Source organism: Jaculus jaculus, chromosome 17, assembly GCF_020740685.1.
Source record: "Jaculus jaculus isolate mJacJac1 chromosome 17, mJacJac1.mat.Y.cur, whole genome shotgun sequence".
Lineage (NCBI taxonomy): Eukaryota > Metazoa > Chordata > Mammalia > Rodentia > Dipodidae > Jaculus > Jaculus jaculus.
Genome location: NC_059118.1, coordinates 16,767,829 through 16,783,634, shown reverse-complemented (window position 1 = coordinate 16,783,634; position 15,806 = coordinate 16,767,829). Strand labels below are relative to the sequence as shown.

Here is a 15,806-nt window from a genome sequence, read left to right as displayed (position 1 = left end):
TCTCTGGGTGCAGTGAGCACTCCCCTTTATTTTTCATTTTTGCAGTTAATTTTGGGTGGTTAAGGAGCTATCCTGCAAAGCCTAAGGACCGGAGTTTGACTCCCCAGTACCCATGTAAAGCCAGATGCACAAGATGGCTCCTGCATCTGGAGTTTGTTTGCAATGGTTACAGGCCCTCATGTGCCCATTCCTTCTCTTGTTCTGCCTCTTTCTCTCTCTTAAATAAATAAAATATATTTATTTTTTTAAATAATTTTTATTTATTTATTTGACAGAGAAAGACGGAGAGAGAGAGAGCGAGAGATAAAGGGCGCGCCAGGGCCTCCAGCCACTGCAAATGAACTCCAGACGCATGTGCCCCCTTATGCAGCTGGCTAATGTGGGTCCTGGGGAATCGAACCTGAGTCCTTTGGCTTTGCAGGCAAGTGCCTTAACCGCTCAGCCGTCCCTCCAGCCCAATAAAATATATTTAGAAATAAATTAATTTATGTGAAAGAGAGAGGGAGTGGGCTGAAGAGATGGCTTAGCGGTTTAAGGCACTTGCCTGCAAAGCCTTTGGACCCAAGTTCAATTCCCTAGTACCCATGTAAGCCAGTGGCACAAGGTGGCACATGTGTCTGGAATTCGTTTGCAATGCCTAGAGGCCTTGAACGTCCATTCTCTCTCTTAAATAAATAAATGGGAAGGAGGGAAGACAGGAGGCACCCCAGGGTCTCCTGCCCCTACAAACTCCAGACACATACAAAACATTGTGCCTCTGGGTGTGCGTGTTTACTGGGTGCAAGCAAGCACCTTTAACCATTGGGCAATCTCTCCGGCTCCTTATTTAATTTTAAAATTTTATTATTTACTTCATGTGATGCGACGAGTGCATGCGTGCAAGAGACAGAGAGAATTGGCATGCTAGGGCTTCTAGCCACCGTGCTCAAACTCCAGATGTGTATGCCATTTTGTGGGTATGGGCAAACTTACGTGCATGGGTCACCATGTGTGCCTGGTTCACCTGGGTTCTGGGGAGTAGACCTGGATCTTTAGGCTTTGCAGGCAAGCACCTTAACCACTAAGCCATCTCTCTAGCCCCCCTTATTTTCTTTCTTTTTGAGACAGGGTCTCTCTCAACCTAAAGCTCACTAATTCTACCAAGCCAAGCTAGCCAGCAAGCTCTAGGGATCCCCTGCCTTTGCCTCCCCATCTTAAGATTACAAGAATGTGGGCTGGAGAGATGGCTTAGCGGTTAAGCGCTTGCTTGTGAAGCCTAAGGACCCCGGTTCGAGGCTCGGTTCCCCAGGTCCCACGTTAGCCAGATGCACAAGGGGGCACATGCGTCTGGAGTTCGTTTGCAGAGGCTGGAAGCCCTGGCGCGCCCATTCTCTCTCTCTCCCTCTATCTGTCTTTCTCTCTGTGTCTGTCGCTCTCAAACTAAAAAAAAAAAAAAATTACAAGAACGTGCCACTTTGCCTGGCATTGACCTGGGTGCTGGGAATCCAAACACAGGTCCTCTTGCTTACCCAGCCATACTTAACCCACTGAGCCTTCTCCCTACCTGCCCTGAAGCCACCTCTATTTTTTAAAGTATTTTCTTTGTTTGAGAGAGAGAGAGAGGGAGAGGGAGAGGGAGAAAGGTAGTGGGGGGGGGGGAAGAGAATGAACACACCAGGGCCTCCAGCCACTGCAAACGAACTCCAGACGCATGCGCCACCATGTGCATATGGCTTATGTTGGTTCTGGAGAATCAAACCTGGGTCCTTACAGCTTTGCAGACAAGTGCCTTAACCACTAAGCAATCTCTCCAGTCCCTGAAGGCCACTTCTTGCTTCTGTGAAAAAGATACGAAAATTCTAAGCCTGTTAAGTTGGGTATGGTGATGCCTACTTGTAATCCTAGCGCTCAGGACACAGAGGCAGGAGGATCATCATCACAAGTTTGATGTTGGCCTAACCCAAGTGGTGAATTCTAACCCAGTCAGAGCTATACTGCAAGATCATTTCTCAAAAAATAAAAAATAAAAATAAAATAAAAAAGCCAAAAGAAGGGTGTGACTGCTTACAATGCAGTCTACCAGACATAAAATGGCCTGGATATCCATGACCTCACAGTGTCTGGTACTACCTACAAAAATCCCTCATAATAGGAGGAAAAGACAATGACATCAAAACAAAAGAAAGAAGCCAGGGTGGTGCACGCCTTTAATCCCAGCACTCGGGAGGCAGAGATAGGAGGATCGCCACGAGTTCCAGACCACCGTGAGATGACATAGTGAATTCCAGGTTATCCTGAGCTAGAGTGAAGCCCTACTTTGAAAAACAAGAAGAAAAACAAAGAAAGAAAAATTGAGATGGGGAGGGGATATGATGGAAGGTGGATTTTTGAAGGGGAAAGCGGGGAGGGAAGGGAATTATCATGGTTTAATGTCTATAATTATGGAAGTTAAAAGAAAAACAAAATCTCTGGGCATGATGGCGCACAGCTTTAATTCCAGCACTTGGGAGGCAGAGGTAGGAGGATCTCCGAGAGTTTGAGGCCACCCTGAGACTATATAGTGAATTCCAGGTCAGCCTGAGCTACAGTGAGACCCTTCCTCGAAAAGCCAAAACCAAACAAAACCAATAAGAGGAAAAAGAATCCTAAAAATCTCAATTGTGTGTGGGCAATAAACATGAGAACAGGAGCTATGGACTACGCTCAGAAATCCAATCCCACTATGCAGAGTATCGAAAGTGATCAGAGCCACAGTGCTCAAATCAGTTCTGCCAAAAAACACTGTAACATGCAGCAGATGCCTATTATGGCTTATTGCAAGGCTGGTCTTGACCACTTTATGATAAAAGCTGAGCAAATCAGATATAGGAGGCTCATGCTTCAATGAGAAAGCTACATGTGATGAACCCATAAATAACACACATCACATCAAATAGGGAAATACTGAAAGCAATTCCTCCAATGTCAGGAACAAGACCAGCATGTCCACTCTTACCACCCTTTTTTTTTCCTCCTAGCCCAAGCTGACCTGGAATTTACATGTAGTCTCAGGCTGCCTCGAATTCAGTGATCTCCTGCTTCTGCCTTCTGAGTGCCAGGATTAAAGGCGGGTACCACCATGCCCAGTCTCACTCTTACTCGTCTTTTTTTTTTTTTTTAGAAGTTTCTTCAATTTTTTTAAATTTTTTATTTATTTATTTGAGAGACAGACAGAGAGAGAAAGACAGATAGAGGAGAGAGAGAGAATGGGCGCGCCAGGGCTTCCAGCCTCTGCAAACGAACTCCAGACGCATGCGCCCCCTTGTGCATCTGGCTAACGTGGGACCTGGGGAACCGAGCCTCGAACCGGGGTCCTTAGGCTTCACAGGCAAGCGCCTAACCGCTAAGCTATCTCTCCAGCCCTTCTCTTTTTTTTTAAGTTTCTTTTTTTGTTGTTGTTTATTTTTATTTATTTATTTGAGAGCGACAGAGAGAGAAAGAGGGAGGGAGAGAGAGAGAGATCGAGAATGGGCGTGCCAGGACTTCCAGCCACTGCAAACGAACTCCATACACGTGCGCACCCTTGTGCATCTGGTTAACGTGGGTCCTGGGGAATCGAGCCTCAAACCAGGGTCCTTAGGCTTCACAGGCAAGTGCTTGACCACTAAGTCATCTCTCCAGCCTGTCTTTTTTTAAAATTATTTTTATTTATTATTATTTGAGAGAGAGAGAGAAAGAGGCACAGAGAGGGAGAGAGAGAATGGACACTCCAGGGTCTCCAGCCACTGCAAACCAACTCCAGACGTATGTGCCTCCTTGTGCGTCTGGCTAACGTGGGTCCTTGGTCCTTGGGTCCTTTGGCTTCACAGACAAATGCCTTAACCACTAAGCCATCTTTCCAGCCCCTTACTACTCTTACTCAATATAATGCTAAAATATTTAAAGTAATTAGACAAGAGAAAGAAAGAAAAGGTACACAAACAGATTAAGGAAGAAATCAAACTTTCCCTGTTGACAGACATAATTCTAAACACAGAAACACCTGAAGCCACTGCAAAAAGGCTATTAGGAAGGGCTGCAGAGATGGCCTGGTGGTTAAGGTGCTTGCCTGCAAAGACCAATAACTTGAATTCGATCCCCCAGTATCCACATAAAGCCAGATGCAACTTGAGTTTGCAGTGGCTGGAGGCCCTGACATGCTCATTCTCTGTCTCTTTCTTTCTCTCTCTGCAAATAAATATTTTTAAAAATATTTTATTTGTTAGAGAGGAAGAGAAAAAGAGGTAGACAGAGAGAATGGGCATGCCAGGGCTACTGCAAACGAATTCCAGACATATGCCTGCAAATAATTTTTTATTATTTTTTGGGGGGGGGGCTTTTTAAGGTAGGGTCTCTCTTTAGCCTAGGCTGACCTGGAACTCACTATGGAGTCTCAGGGTGGCCTCAAATTCATGGTGATCCTCCTACCTCTGCCTCCCGAGTTCTGGGATTAAAGGCTTGAGCCACCGCGCCTGGCATCAAATAAATGTTTTTTAAAAGACTATTAGAGGGCTGGAGAGATAGCTTACTGGTTAAGGTGCATGCCTGTGAAGCCTAAGGACCCCGGTTCTATTCTCCAGGTCCCACGTAAGCCAGATGCACATGGTAGCACATGCATCTGGAGTTCGTTTGCAGTGGCTAAAGCCACTAGAGCCCTGGCTTGCCCATTCTCTCTCCTTCTCTCCCTCTCTGTCTCTAATAAGTAAATAAAAATTAAAATTAATGGGCTGGAGAGATGGTTTAGGGGTCAGGCGCTTGTCTGTGAAGCCTAAGGACCCTGGTTCAAGGCTCAATTCCCCAGGACCCACATTAGCCAGATGCACAAGGGGGCGCACGCGTCTGGAGTTCATTTGCAGTGGCTGGAAGCCCTGGTGCGCCCATTCTCTCTCTCTTTCTCTCTGCCTCTTTCTCTCTCTGTCACTCTCAAATAAATAAAAATAATTTTTAAATTAAAAGTCTTAAAAAAATAAATAAGACTATTAGAGGGATGGAGAGATTGCTTAGTGGTTAATGTGCTTGCCTGCAAAGCCTAACAACCCTGGTTTGATTCCCTAGTACCCACATAAAGCCAGATGCACAAAGTGGCACATGCAACTGGAATTTGTTTGCAGTGGCTGGAGGCCTTGGCATGACTTTTCGCTCTATATTCTCTGTCTGTATATGTCCCTCTCTGTTTGTAAATGAAAAAATAAATAAGTTTTAAAAAGACTATTAGAATCAATAAATTCACCAAAGTAGAATGTCTGGCATGGTGGTGCAAACTTATAGTCCTGGCACTCAGGAGGCAGAGGTAGGAGGATTGATGTGAGGCCACCCTGAGACTACATAGTGAATTCCAGGTCAGCCTGAGCTACAGTGAGACCCTACCTCAAAAAAAACAAAACAAATGCCCAGTGTGGTGGGGCACACCTTTAATCCCAGCACTTGGGAGACAAAGGTAGGAGGACTGCTATGAGTTCGAGGCCACCCTGAGACTACATAGTGGTTTCCAGGTCAGCCTGAGCTAGAGTGAGACCCTACCTTGAAAAAGCAAAAAATAAAAAATAAAGAAAAAGTATCAGGGCTGGAGAGATGGTTTAGCGGTTAAGCACTTGCCTGTGAAGCCTAAGGACCCCAGTTCGAGGCTCAGTTCCCCAGGTCCCACGTTAGCCAGATTCACAAGGGGGCACACGCGTCTGGAGTTTGTTTGCAGAGGCTGGAAGCCCTGGCGCACCCATTCTCTCTCTCTCCCTCTATCTGTCTTTCTCTCTGTGTCTGTCACTCTCAAGTAAATAAATAAATAATTTAAAAATAAATAAATAAATAAAAGGCATGCGCCACTAAAAAAAAAAGAAAAGAAAAAGTATCACAGCAAATCCCAACATCCTGTACAATTGCTGCCTTAATAACTATGTTTATAACAGAAAAAAAATTCCAAATGTCTGCGTCTAAAGGGAAAAGTCACTAAATACTATTTCACCTGCTTTGAAAAACTCCGCCCCCCCCCCCACATCAATTCCAAGTATCCTTCCCTCTCAGCGCCAGTGCACATTTCACAGAGATGCGTAACCTTTGCTACCCATTGCCCAACCCCCCTTGGCCAGACTCACCTTGTGCACATCCCAAGTAGAAATTGTACACCAGGAAGACGTAATGCAGATAACTGATTTCCTTGGTTCAGTCAATGTAATGCCATTTCCTGAGAGATAAGACACTTGGAACACAATGCCTACAAGAAAACACCAGTACCTGATGTCTACATAGTGGAGGGATGATTTATACCAAGTAAAGAGGCTGGAGAGATAGATGGCTCAGCAGTTAAGGCACTTGCTGACAAAGCCAAGGGACCCAGGTTCAGTTCCCCAGTACCCACATAAAGCCAGATTCACAAGGTGGAGCATGCGTCTGGAATTTGTTTGCAATGGCTGGAGGCCCTGGCATGCTCATTCTTTCCTTCTCTCTCTCTCCCTCTTCGTATCTCAATTTTTTAGTTTATTTATTTATTTATTTATTTTGGTTTTTCGAGGTAGTCTCACTCTAGCTCAGACTGACCTGGAATTCACTATGTAGTTTCAGGGTGGCCTTTAACTCATGGCAAACCTCCTACCTCTGAGTGCTGGGATTAAAGGCATGTGCCCGGTTCTTCAAGTAAATTTTTTTGTTTTGTTTTGTTTTTGTTTTTTGAGGTAGGGTCTCACTCTAGCCCAGGCTGACCTGGAATTCACTAAGGAGTCTCAGGGTGGCCTTGAACTCATGGCAATCCTCCTACCTCTGCCTCCTGAGTGCTGGGATTAAAGGTGGGCACCACCATGCCCGGCGTAAAACTTTTTTCAATTTTTTTTTTTGTTTATTTTCATTTGAGAGTGATAGAAAGAGGCAGAAAGAGAGAGAAAAAAAAATGGGCGTGCCAGGGCCTCTAGCCACTGCAAACAAACTCCAGATGCATGTGCCCCCTTGTGCATCTGGCTTACGTGGGTCCTGGGGAATTGAGCCTTGAACTGGGGTCCTTAGGCTTCACAGGCAAGTGCTTAACCACTAAGTCATTTATCTCTCCAGCCCCAAGTAAGTATTTTTTTTAAAAGATGTTTTTCAAGCCGGGTGTGGTGGTGCACGCCTTTAATTCCAGCACTTGGGAGGCAGAGGTAGGAGAATCGCCTTGAGTTCGAGGCCACCCTGAGACTACATAGTAAATTCCAGGTCAGCCTGAGCTAGAGTGAGACCTTACTTTGAAAAAAACAACAAACAAAACAAACGATGTTTTTCAGCTTTCATGTATACTTTGTAGTCTTGGGCCGGCCTTGAACTCATGGTGATCCTTCCTATTTCAGCCTAAGTGCTAGGATTAAAGACATGCACACCACGCCCAGCTCAGATACTGTTTTTTCTCTTTATTCTGATAGCTATAAGATGGATACAAGAGGGCTGGAGGCGGAGCTCGGTTGGTGAAGTTTTGTCTAGCATGCATAAGTCCAGCACCACATAAACTGGACATGGGGCTGGAGAGATGGCTTAGCAGTTAAGGAGCTTGTCTGCAAAGCCTAAGGACCCAGGTTTGCTTCTCCAGGTCCCATGTAAGCCAGATGCTCAAGGTGGCGCATGCACCTGGAGGTCATTTGCAGTGGCTAGAGGCCCTGGTGCACCCATTCTCACTCACTCTCCCTCTCTCTAACTCTCACTGTCTCTGTCTCAAATAAATAAATCAAAACAAACTGGACATGATTGGTACATGCCTAAACTCCCAGCTAGCACTGGGGAGGCGGGGGCAGGAGGCTTAAAGTCCAAGAACAACATAGCAAGTTTGAGGCTACATGAAACTCTGTCTCAATGAAGACAGATAAAAAACAGTGTGGTGGCGCACGTCTTTAGTCCCAGCACTCATGAGGCAGAGGCAGGAGGATTACAATGAGTTCGAGGCCACCCTAAGACTACACAGTGAGTTCCAGGTCAGCCTGGACTAGAGTGAGACTCTACCTCAAAAAACCAAAAAATAAAAAAGGAAAAGGAAAACTGTCCCAAGGACTGAGGAGATGGCTCAGCAGGTAAAGAGCAATGGTTGCCACACAAGCATGAGAGCCGGAGAGGCTTCACACTGAGGTGGATTTCCCACACCCACATATAAGCAGCCTGGAATAGCCTGCTTGCTGGTCAGCCAGTCTGACCAAAAAAAAAAAAAAAAAAAAAAAACCCAGCAGCACCAGGTTGTCTCAGGAAACAAGAAATGACAGCTGTTCTCTTCTGGCATTTGCACACTCATCTTTGTGTATGCACTAGAGATATATGACATAAACTAAATAGTACAACCTTTACGATTTGAGAAGTTCACTCAGTAAAATTTGCTGGGTTTGGTGGCGCACACCTTTGTACCGGCAGAGGTAGGAGAATGGCTGTGAATTCAAGGCCAGCCTGAGACTACATAGTGAATCCCAGATCAGCTTGGGCCAGAGCAAGACCCTCCTTTGAAAAGCCAGAAATAATGTATTTTTAGTTTTCTGAGGTGTTGGGAAGGCTTTGGGCAAAGAGAATAACCAGGCTGACATTAAGTTGTGAAATGACCACTCTAGTTCCTGCGTTCAGCAGACCACAGGGGACAAGAGGGGAGCCATGGTTGGTTACAATGCTGCCACAGCGACTCAGACCCATTAAATTGTAATTCCCTGGCTGGAGAGATGACTCAGTGGTTAAGCTGCTTGCTGGTAAAGCCAAGGGATCTGGATTCGATTCCCCAGTGCCCACATAAAGCCAGATGCACAAGGTGGAGCATGCATCTGGAGTTTATAGTGGCTAGAGGCCCTAGCACACCCATGTTCATTCATTCTCTCTCTTTCTGTCTTAAATGAATAAAAATTGTAATTCCCGGGGCTGGGGGGGATGGCTTAGCAGTTAAGGTGTTTGCCTGCAAAGCCAAAGGACCTCAGTTCGATTCCCCAGGACCCATGTTAGCCAGATGCATAAGGTGGTACGTGCATCTGGAGTTCATTTGCAGTGGCCCTAGAGGCCCTGGTGCACCCATTCTCTGTGTCTCTGTCAAATAAATAAATAAATGAAAATATTTAAAAAAAAAAAAAAACTAATTCCTTCCAGGTGCAGTGATGCACACCTTTAATCCCAGCACTCAGGAGGTGGAGGTAGGAGGTCTGCTGCGAATCTGAGGCCACCCTGAGACTGCATAGTGAACTCCAGGTCAGCCTGGGCTAGAGAGCGAGACCCTGCCTCACATCCAAAAGAAAACACAGGCTGGAGAGATGGCTTAGCAGTTAAGCGCTTGCCTGTGAAGCCTAAGGACCCCGGTTCAAGGCTCCCAGGACCCACGTTAGCCAGATGCACAAGGGGGCGCACACGTCTGGAGCTCGTTTGCAGTGGCTGGAGGCCCCGGCGCACCCATTCTCTCCCCCTTTCTCTCTCTGTCACTCTCAAATAAATAAATAGTAATAAACAAAAAAAAGTTAAATTTAGCTCTTTAAAAAAATATTTTGGAAAGAAAAAAAGAACAAAACAAAAACTAACTCCCTTTACCTTCACTAAACGAAACCAGAACCGTGTGCAAGGGAGAAGTAGAGCGGATATGTGGACCCATGTTGCCCTCGGGCACCCGCCCTCGTACCAATGTGCCCAGATATTTCTTTGTAGATGAAGTCTTCGGGCTTCGCCCTCGCCATCAGATACTCCTGTTTGGTCTGGGAGATGAAAAACTCCTTCCATGACTGGTAGTTCTCCAGCCGAGGGATAAATTTGCAGAAACACCATTTCTTCAGACACAGCTTCCTAGAACAGAGAGGTGCAACCCCATCAACCAGCTCCGCTCCGCTCCCACGACGCGGAGCACTGCTGCCCCGCGCTCACCCTCCTGCGGGCACCCCACGCGCACGTGCCCGGGCACCCCACGCGCACATGCCCGCAGCCCCAGGAGCACAGTTACGCGGCGTTTCCCTTTCCTTCCCACCCTCCCTTACTCACTTCCACAGCAAGTCGCTCCCGGCAGTCTTATTCCAAGTCTGCAGGAGAAAAAGGGAATTGATGAGCAGACAAGCATTGTCCAAACCCGGGGCTTACTCTGCTCTCGTTGGCTCTGGGCTGGGCCCACACGGGTTGATCAAACACAGTTTTGTTTTTTCTTTTGGTTTTTCGAGGTAGGGTCTCACTCTAGCCCAGGCTGATCTGGAATTCACTATGTAGTCTCAGGGTGGCCTCGAACTCACGACGATCCTCCTACCTCTGCCTCCCGAGTGTTGGGATTAAAGGCGTGCGCCACCACGCCGGGCTTCAAACACAGTTCTCAAGGCCTGCACCACCTAGGCAGACAGGTACGGACAGCAGTGACTTAACTCTGCTAACACACACTTGGTCAGAGCTAAGAGGAGGGGCTGAATTCCAAAAGCCTTGCAATGGGAACCTCAAGGACCACTTAAGAAGTGCAATCCCCCTACTCCTGAGCTTGTCCTTTGAGGCCCTGGGGTGAACTATGTTAAGCTAGAAAGCCTCAACGCACCTCTTTCCCTGTTCTGGAGAGTGGCCTTCCCACTGGTCAAGGGAAGTGACTGGGTCCCAGATACACCGTTGTGCCGGAGCTGGATGGGTGGGTGGACCTGAGTGAGATAAACTCAAGGCACAAAGCGAGGTTGAGTGGGTGCTGGGCTGGGGTGGCTGGGACCACAGCCGTGGTTGAACGTGAGAGTGAGCTAATCAAATCAGACAGGACAAGCCGGGCGTGGTGGCGCACGCCTTTAAACCCAGCACTCTGGAGGCAAAGGTAGGAAGATCGCCAAGAGTTCAAGACCACCCTGAGACCACATAGTGAATTCCAGGTCAGCCTGCCTGGACTAGATTGAGACACTACCTTGAAAAATAAAAACAAAACAAACAAACAAACAAACAAAACCAATCAAACAGGACAGCCAAAGGCGGAGAACCTTTTTACCTTGCTCACTTGGGAAACCTGTAGCAAGCTGAAGGCATCCAGGTAGGACAAAATTCGCATCATTGGCAGATCCGGCAACTCCATTTTCCAGTGGCCTGGGCCCACATTCAGTCTCCTTTCTCCTCCCTAGTTTGCTCTGAATTTAAAAAGCTTGGCCAGGTCCGCAGGCTTCCAAGAGATTTCTATCCACAGCCACCATCTGGCTGTGATTGAAACAAGTTGCAGGTGGGCAGACCCCCAGGCTGGCCTCCACCAGCCCTTCCCTGGGGTGATTCATACAGCTGAGGACGTCCCACCTAAACTCACTCCACAGTGTGCTTCATCGTGTTGAAGAGCCCCAGAGACACCTGCCTGGCGTGGTGAGCAGAAAGTACAGAACCTGAGGTGGTTCCGATTGCTGCTGAATCTATGAAAACTCTCTAGGAAGTGCTGATTAACACCTATTCATCTGTCTATGGGAGGCCCATTAAGTTAGTCCAAGTCACTGGGCAGGGGGATCCCCTCTCTCAGTGCCAATACAGCCTTTGAGCTTCTGCATTTTTGTACTTACATTTGCAGTAGAAAGGGAAAGAATAACCCAACAGATATTTTCTTTTTTAAAAAAAAACTTTATTTTTATTTATTTATTTGAGAGAGAGAGAAAGAGAGAGAGAACGGCCGTGCCAGGCCCTCCAGCCACTGCAAATGAACTCCAGACACATGCGCCCCCTTGCACATCTGTTTTATATGGGTCCTGGGGAATGGAACCGAGGTCCTTTGGCTTTGCAGGCAAACACCTTAATGGTTAAACTGTCTCTCCAGCCCCCAGATATCTTCATTTTTTTAAAAAAAATTTATTTATTTATTTGAGAGCGACAGACACAGAGAGAAAGACAGATAGAGGGGGGGAGAGAGAATGGGCACGCCAGGGCTTCCAGCCTCTGCAAACGAACTCCAGACGCGTGGGCCCCCTTGTGCATCTGGCTAATGTGGGACCTGGGGAACCGAGCCTCGAACCGGGGTCCTTAGGCTTCACAGGCAAGCGCTTAACCGCTAAGCCATCTCTCCAGTCCTTCATTTTATTTTTTTATTAAGCTTTTTTTTTTTTTTTCTTTTTGGTTTTTCTTTTTTGGTTTTTCGAGGTAGGGTCTCACTCTAGTCCAGGCTGACCTGGAATTCGCTATGGAGTCTCAGGGTGGCCTTAAACTCATGACAATCCTAACTCTGCCCCCCAAGTGCTAGAATTAAAGGTATGTGCCACCATGCCCAGATTAAAGCTTTTTATTTTATTTTATTTTATTTTATTTCTTTGAGAGACAGAGAGAAAGAGGTAGAGAAAGAGAGACAGAGACAGAGAGAGAATGGGCACAACAGGGCCTTCAGCTGCTGCAAACAAACTCCAGACACATGTGCCACCTTGTGCGTCTGGCTTACCTGGGTACTGGGGAATTGAACCTGGGTCCTTTGGCTTTTCAGGCAAGCGCCTTAACCACTAAGCCATCTCTCCAGTCCCCAATAGATATTTTTACCGTGGTCTATGCTAAGGGAGCAGGCCTTTTGTCTGAGATATCTTTTATAGCCAGCGCCTGTCCACGATATAACAATTTCCAACAGTTACAAATCCCCCAAGAACTTGATGACTCATTCCAGCATTTTCTATAAAGGATGTCATAGAAGAATATTTGGGTCCCCTCCATCATTCATGTGTTGAAGTTCTAAGCACATATACATATATGAAAAGACAAAGAAGCCCCTTCCCTGTACTTTATTTGAGACAGAGTCTCACATTGCAGCTCAGTTTGGCCTAAAACTCACAACAAAACATATTGTCAGATTCCCAAGTACTGGGATTATAGGTAAGAGCTACCACAATGCCTATTATGGAAACCCATCATGGAAGAAGGAACAGCTGGGCATGGTGGCACATACCTCTGATCCCAGCACTCGGGAGGCTGAGGTAGGAGGATCACTGTGAGTTCAAGGCAGCCTGGACTAGAATGAGACCCTACCTTGGGGGGAAAAGAAAGAAAGGAAAAAGGAAGGAAGGAAGGGAGAAAGGAAAGAAGGAAAGAAGGCAGAAAAATAAAGCACAAATTCTAACCCTACAATATCATTAGTGGTGGGAACCTTGGGAGGTCATTAGGTCATAAAAAAGCTCTCATTTTTCTTCTTTCTACCATGTAAGGACATGAGAAGTCAGCAGCCTGCACCCAGAAGGGGACTTGCATTGGAATCCATGCTGAAGCTATTGTTTCTGGCTTTTGGCCTCCAGAACTGTGAGAAAGAAAGTTCCGTTGTCTGGAACCACCAAGCTTTGTTGTAGAAGCGAACGACATTCCTTTGTGAGGCTCAGCGAAGTTCCAGATGGCCCACAACAGCAGTTCTCTAGAGCGCTGTCATTTACATACATACATACATGCAACATACATGTAAATATGGTTTGTCTATTTTGTTTTTCGAGGTAGGGTCTTGCTCTAGCCCAGGCTGACCTGGAACACACTATGTAGTCTCAGGGTGGCCTCAAACTCATGGCGATCCTCCCACCTCTGCCTACGCCGGTGGGGGGGGGGGCGCCAGGGCCTTCATTCACTGCAAATGACTCCAGATGCATGTGCCATCTTGTGCATCTGGCTTATGTGATCCCTGGAGAATTGAACCTGGGTCCTTTGTCTTTGCAGGCAAGTGCCTTAAACGCTAAGCCATCTCTCCAGCCGTTAGTTTTTGTTTTTTTCTAGGTATGGTCTCACTCTAGATCAGGCTGACCTGGAACTCACTCTGTAGCCCCTAGGCTGACCTCTAAATTCATGGTGATCCTCCTACCTCAGCTTCCTGAGAGCTGAGATTAAGGTGTGTGCACCACCACACCTGGCTCTTTTCACTATCTTTAAGACCAACCAAAAGTTCATGTGTGAATTTATGAGGAAGGGTTGGGGAGTTGGCTCAACAGTTAAAGGTGCTTAATTGTACAACGTATATAGAGACTTGTTTTTTTTATAGCTTAATGTAAATTTATTATTAATTTTTTTTTACCAATAGACATTTTCACTTCTGCATTTAAAAAAAATTTTTATTAGCATTTTCCATGATTATTAAAAAAAATCCCATGGTAATTCCCTCCCCCCCCCCACTTTCCCCTTTGAAATTCCATATAGAGACTTGTTTTTTAGCATGTTTCTCATTTAAAAAATCAGTAAAGGAAATTTTTTGTTTTGAGACAGGGTCAATTATTTATTGACTTAAGAGACAGAGAAAGAAGAAGAGAACAAGAATGGGCACACAAGGGACTCTAGCCACTGCAAACAAACTCCAGGCGCTTGTACCACCTGGGTGCTAAGGAATAGAACCTGGGCTTTGAAGGCAAGCTGAGCTGTCTCTCCAGCCCTGAGACAGGGTCTTACTATATAACATAAGCTGGTCTGGATCTTACTATAGGCCTCATGTTAGAATTCATCAGACCGCAATATAAATCGTGCATTTTCTTCAAATGCATTCATATATGCACAAATAATACATGAACTCTAACTTGGTGATAAACTTATTGGCAGCCCTAAATACCCAGGGCATGGACAATTATAGCTAATGTTCAAGTTTCTATGTGCTTGAGTACTTTATACGAAGTGTAAAAGGGGCTGGAGAGATTGCTGAGTGGTTGAGGCTCTTGCCTGCAAGCTCTTTTAACTGCTGACCCTTCCCTCATTGCCGGATCTTTTGTTTTGGTTTGTTTTGTTTTCGAGGTAAGGTCTCACTCTAGTCCAGGCTGACTTGGAATTCACTATGTAGTCTCAGGGTGGCTTCGAACACATGGTGACTCTCCTAACTCTGCCTCCCAAGTGCTGGAATTAAAGACATGCACCACATCTGGCTCCCCCCACCTTTAAAAAATAATCTTATTTAGTTGCAAGCAGAGAGAGATAGAAGAGAGACAGATAGAGAGTTGGCACAGCAGAGCCTCTTGCTATTTCAAACAATAAATGCTGGTGAGGATGCGGAAAAAGAGGAACGCTTCTACACTGTTGGTAGAAATGTAATCTGGCACAGCCATTGTGGAACTCAGTGTGGAGGTTCCTGAGACAGATAAAAATAGATTTACCATATGATCCAGCTATAGCACTCCTAGGCATATATCCTAAGGACTCTTCTCACAACCATATTTATTGCTGTTTTATTCACAGTAGCTGGGAGATGGAACCAGCCTAGATGTTCCTCAACTGATGAGTGGATAATGAAGATGTGGCACATTTACACAACGGAGTTCTACTCAGCAGTAAAGAAAAATGAAATTATGAAATTTGCAAGGAAATGGTTGGATCTGGAAAGGATTATACTAAGTGAGATAACCCAGACCCAGAAAGCCAGACATTGAATGTTCTCCTTCATATGTGGATCCTAGCTACAAATGTTCAGACTCGTGTGTGAGTTGGAGTAAAAAACTGGTAGCAGAGGCCAGTAAGCTAGAAATGGGCGGAGGGGGTAGACTTAAGGGGAAGGTACTGTGTATATGTAGACGAACAGATTACTAGGGGGTGGAATGGCCTAAGTAAGGTCAGGGGAAGAGATTGAGTAAAAGAAGGGTGGAGGAAGGGTTAATCAAAATTCAGGATATTATGAATAAATCATATGAAAACCTACTTTTTTGGATGATGGCACACCCAGAAGACACAGACTGTTACTAGAAAAATGTCAGTGCCAGGGATAGAATATCTTCTAGTGAGTTGTTGGCTAAGTTGGTCCCTGATGACCCCCCCCCAACATTACAGGTTATTGCCAAGGCTCTTGGTTTCTCATCAGAAATAAATAATAAGACCCTATTGCTGAAGACTCCACATGCCTGGGCTGCAAGTTCACTGAGAAATCAAGCTAGGGCTGAGCTGAAACCCTCCTCCCTGTAGACCAGCTGACAAAAAGCTGGAAAAAGCTGTGCTACATGCAGCTCCAT

General features: G+C 46.0%; 1 protein-coding gene across 1 annotated transcript in view; it reads right to left on the bottom strand.

The window, feature by feature from the left end:
* Window positions 1–15,806, bottom strand: part of Fbxw12 (F-box and WD repeat domain containing 12) — a 30,263-nt gene extending 14,457 nt beyond the window's left edge. The window contains exons 1-5 of the mRNA XM_045136972.1: window positions 15,795–15,806; window positions 10,892–10,969; window positions 9,931–9,968; window positions 9,578–9,738; window positions 6,087–6,205 (exon numbers count right to left, since the gene is read on the bottom strand). Of these exons, the coding sequence (XP_044992907.1) occupies window positions 6,087–6,205; window positions 9,578–9,738; window positions 9,931–9,968; window positions 10,892–10,969; window positions 15,795–15,806 (408 nt within the window). The remainder of the gene's footprint in view (window positions 1–6,086; window positions 6,206–9,577; window positions 9,739–9,930; window positions 9,969–10,891; window positions 10,970–15,794) is intronic.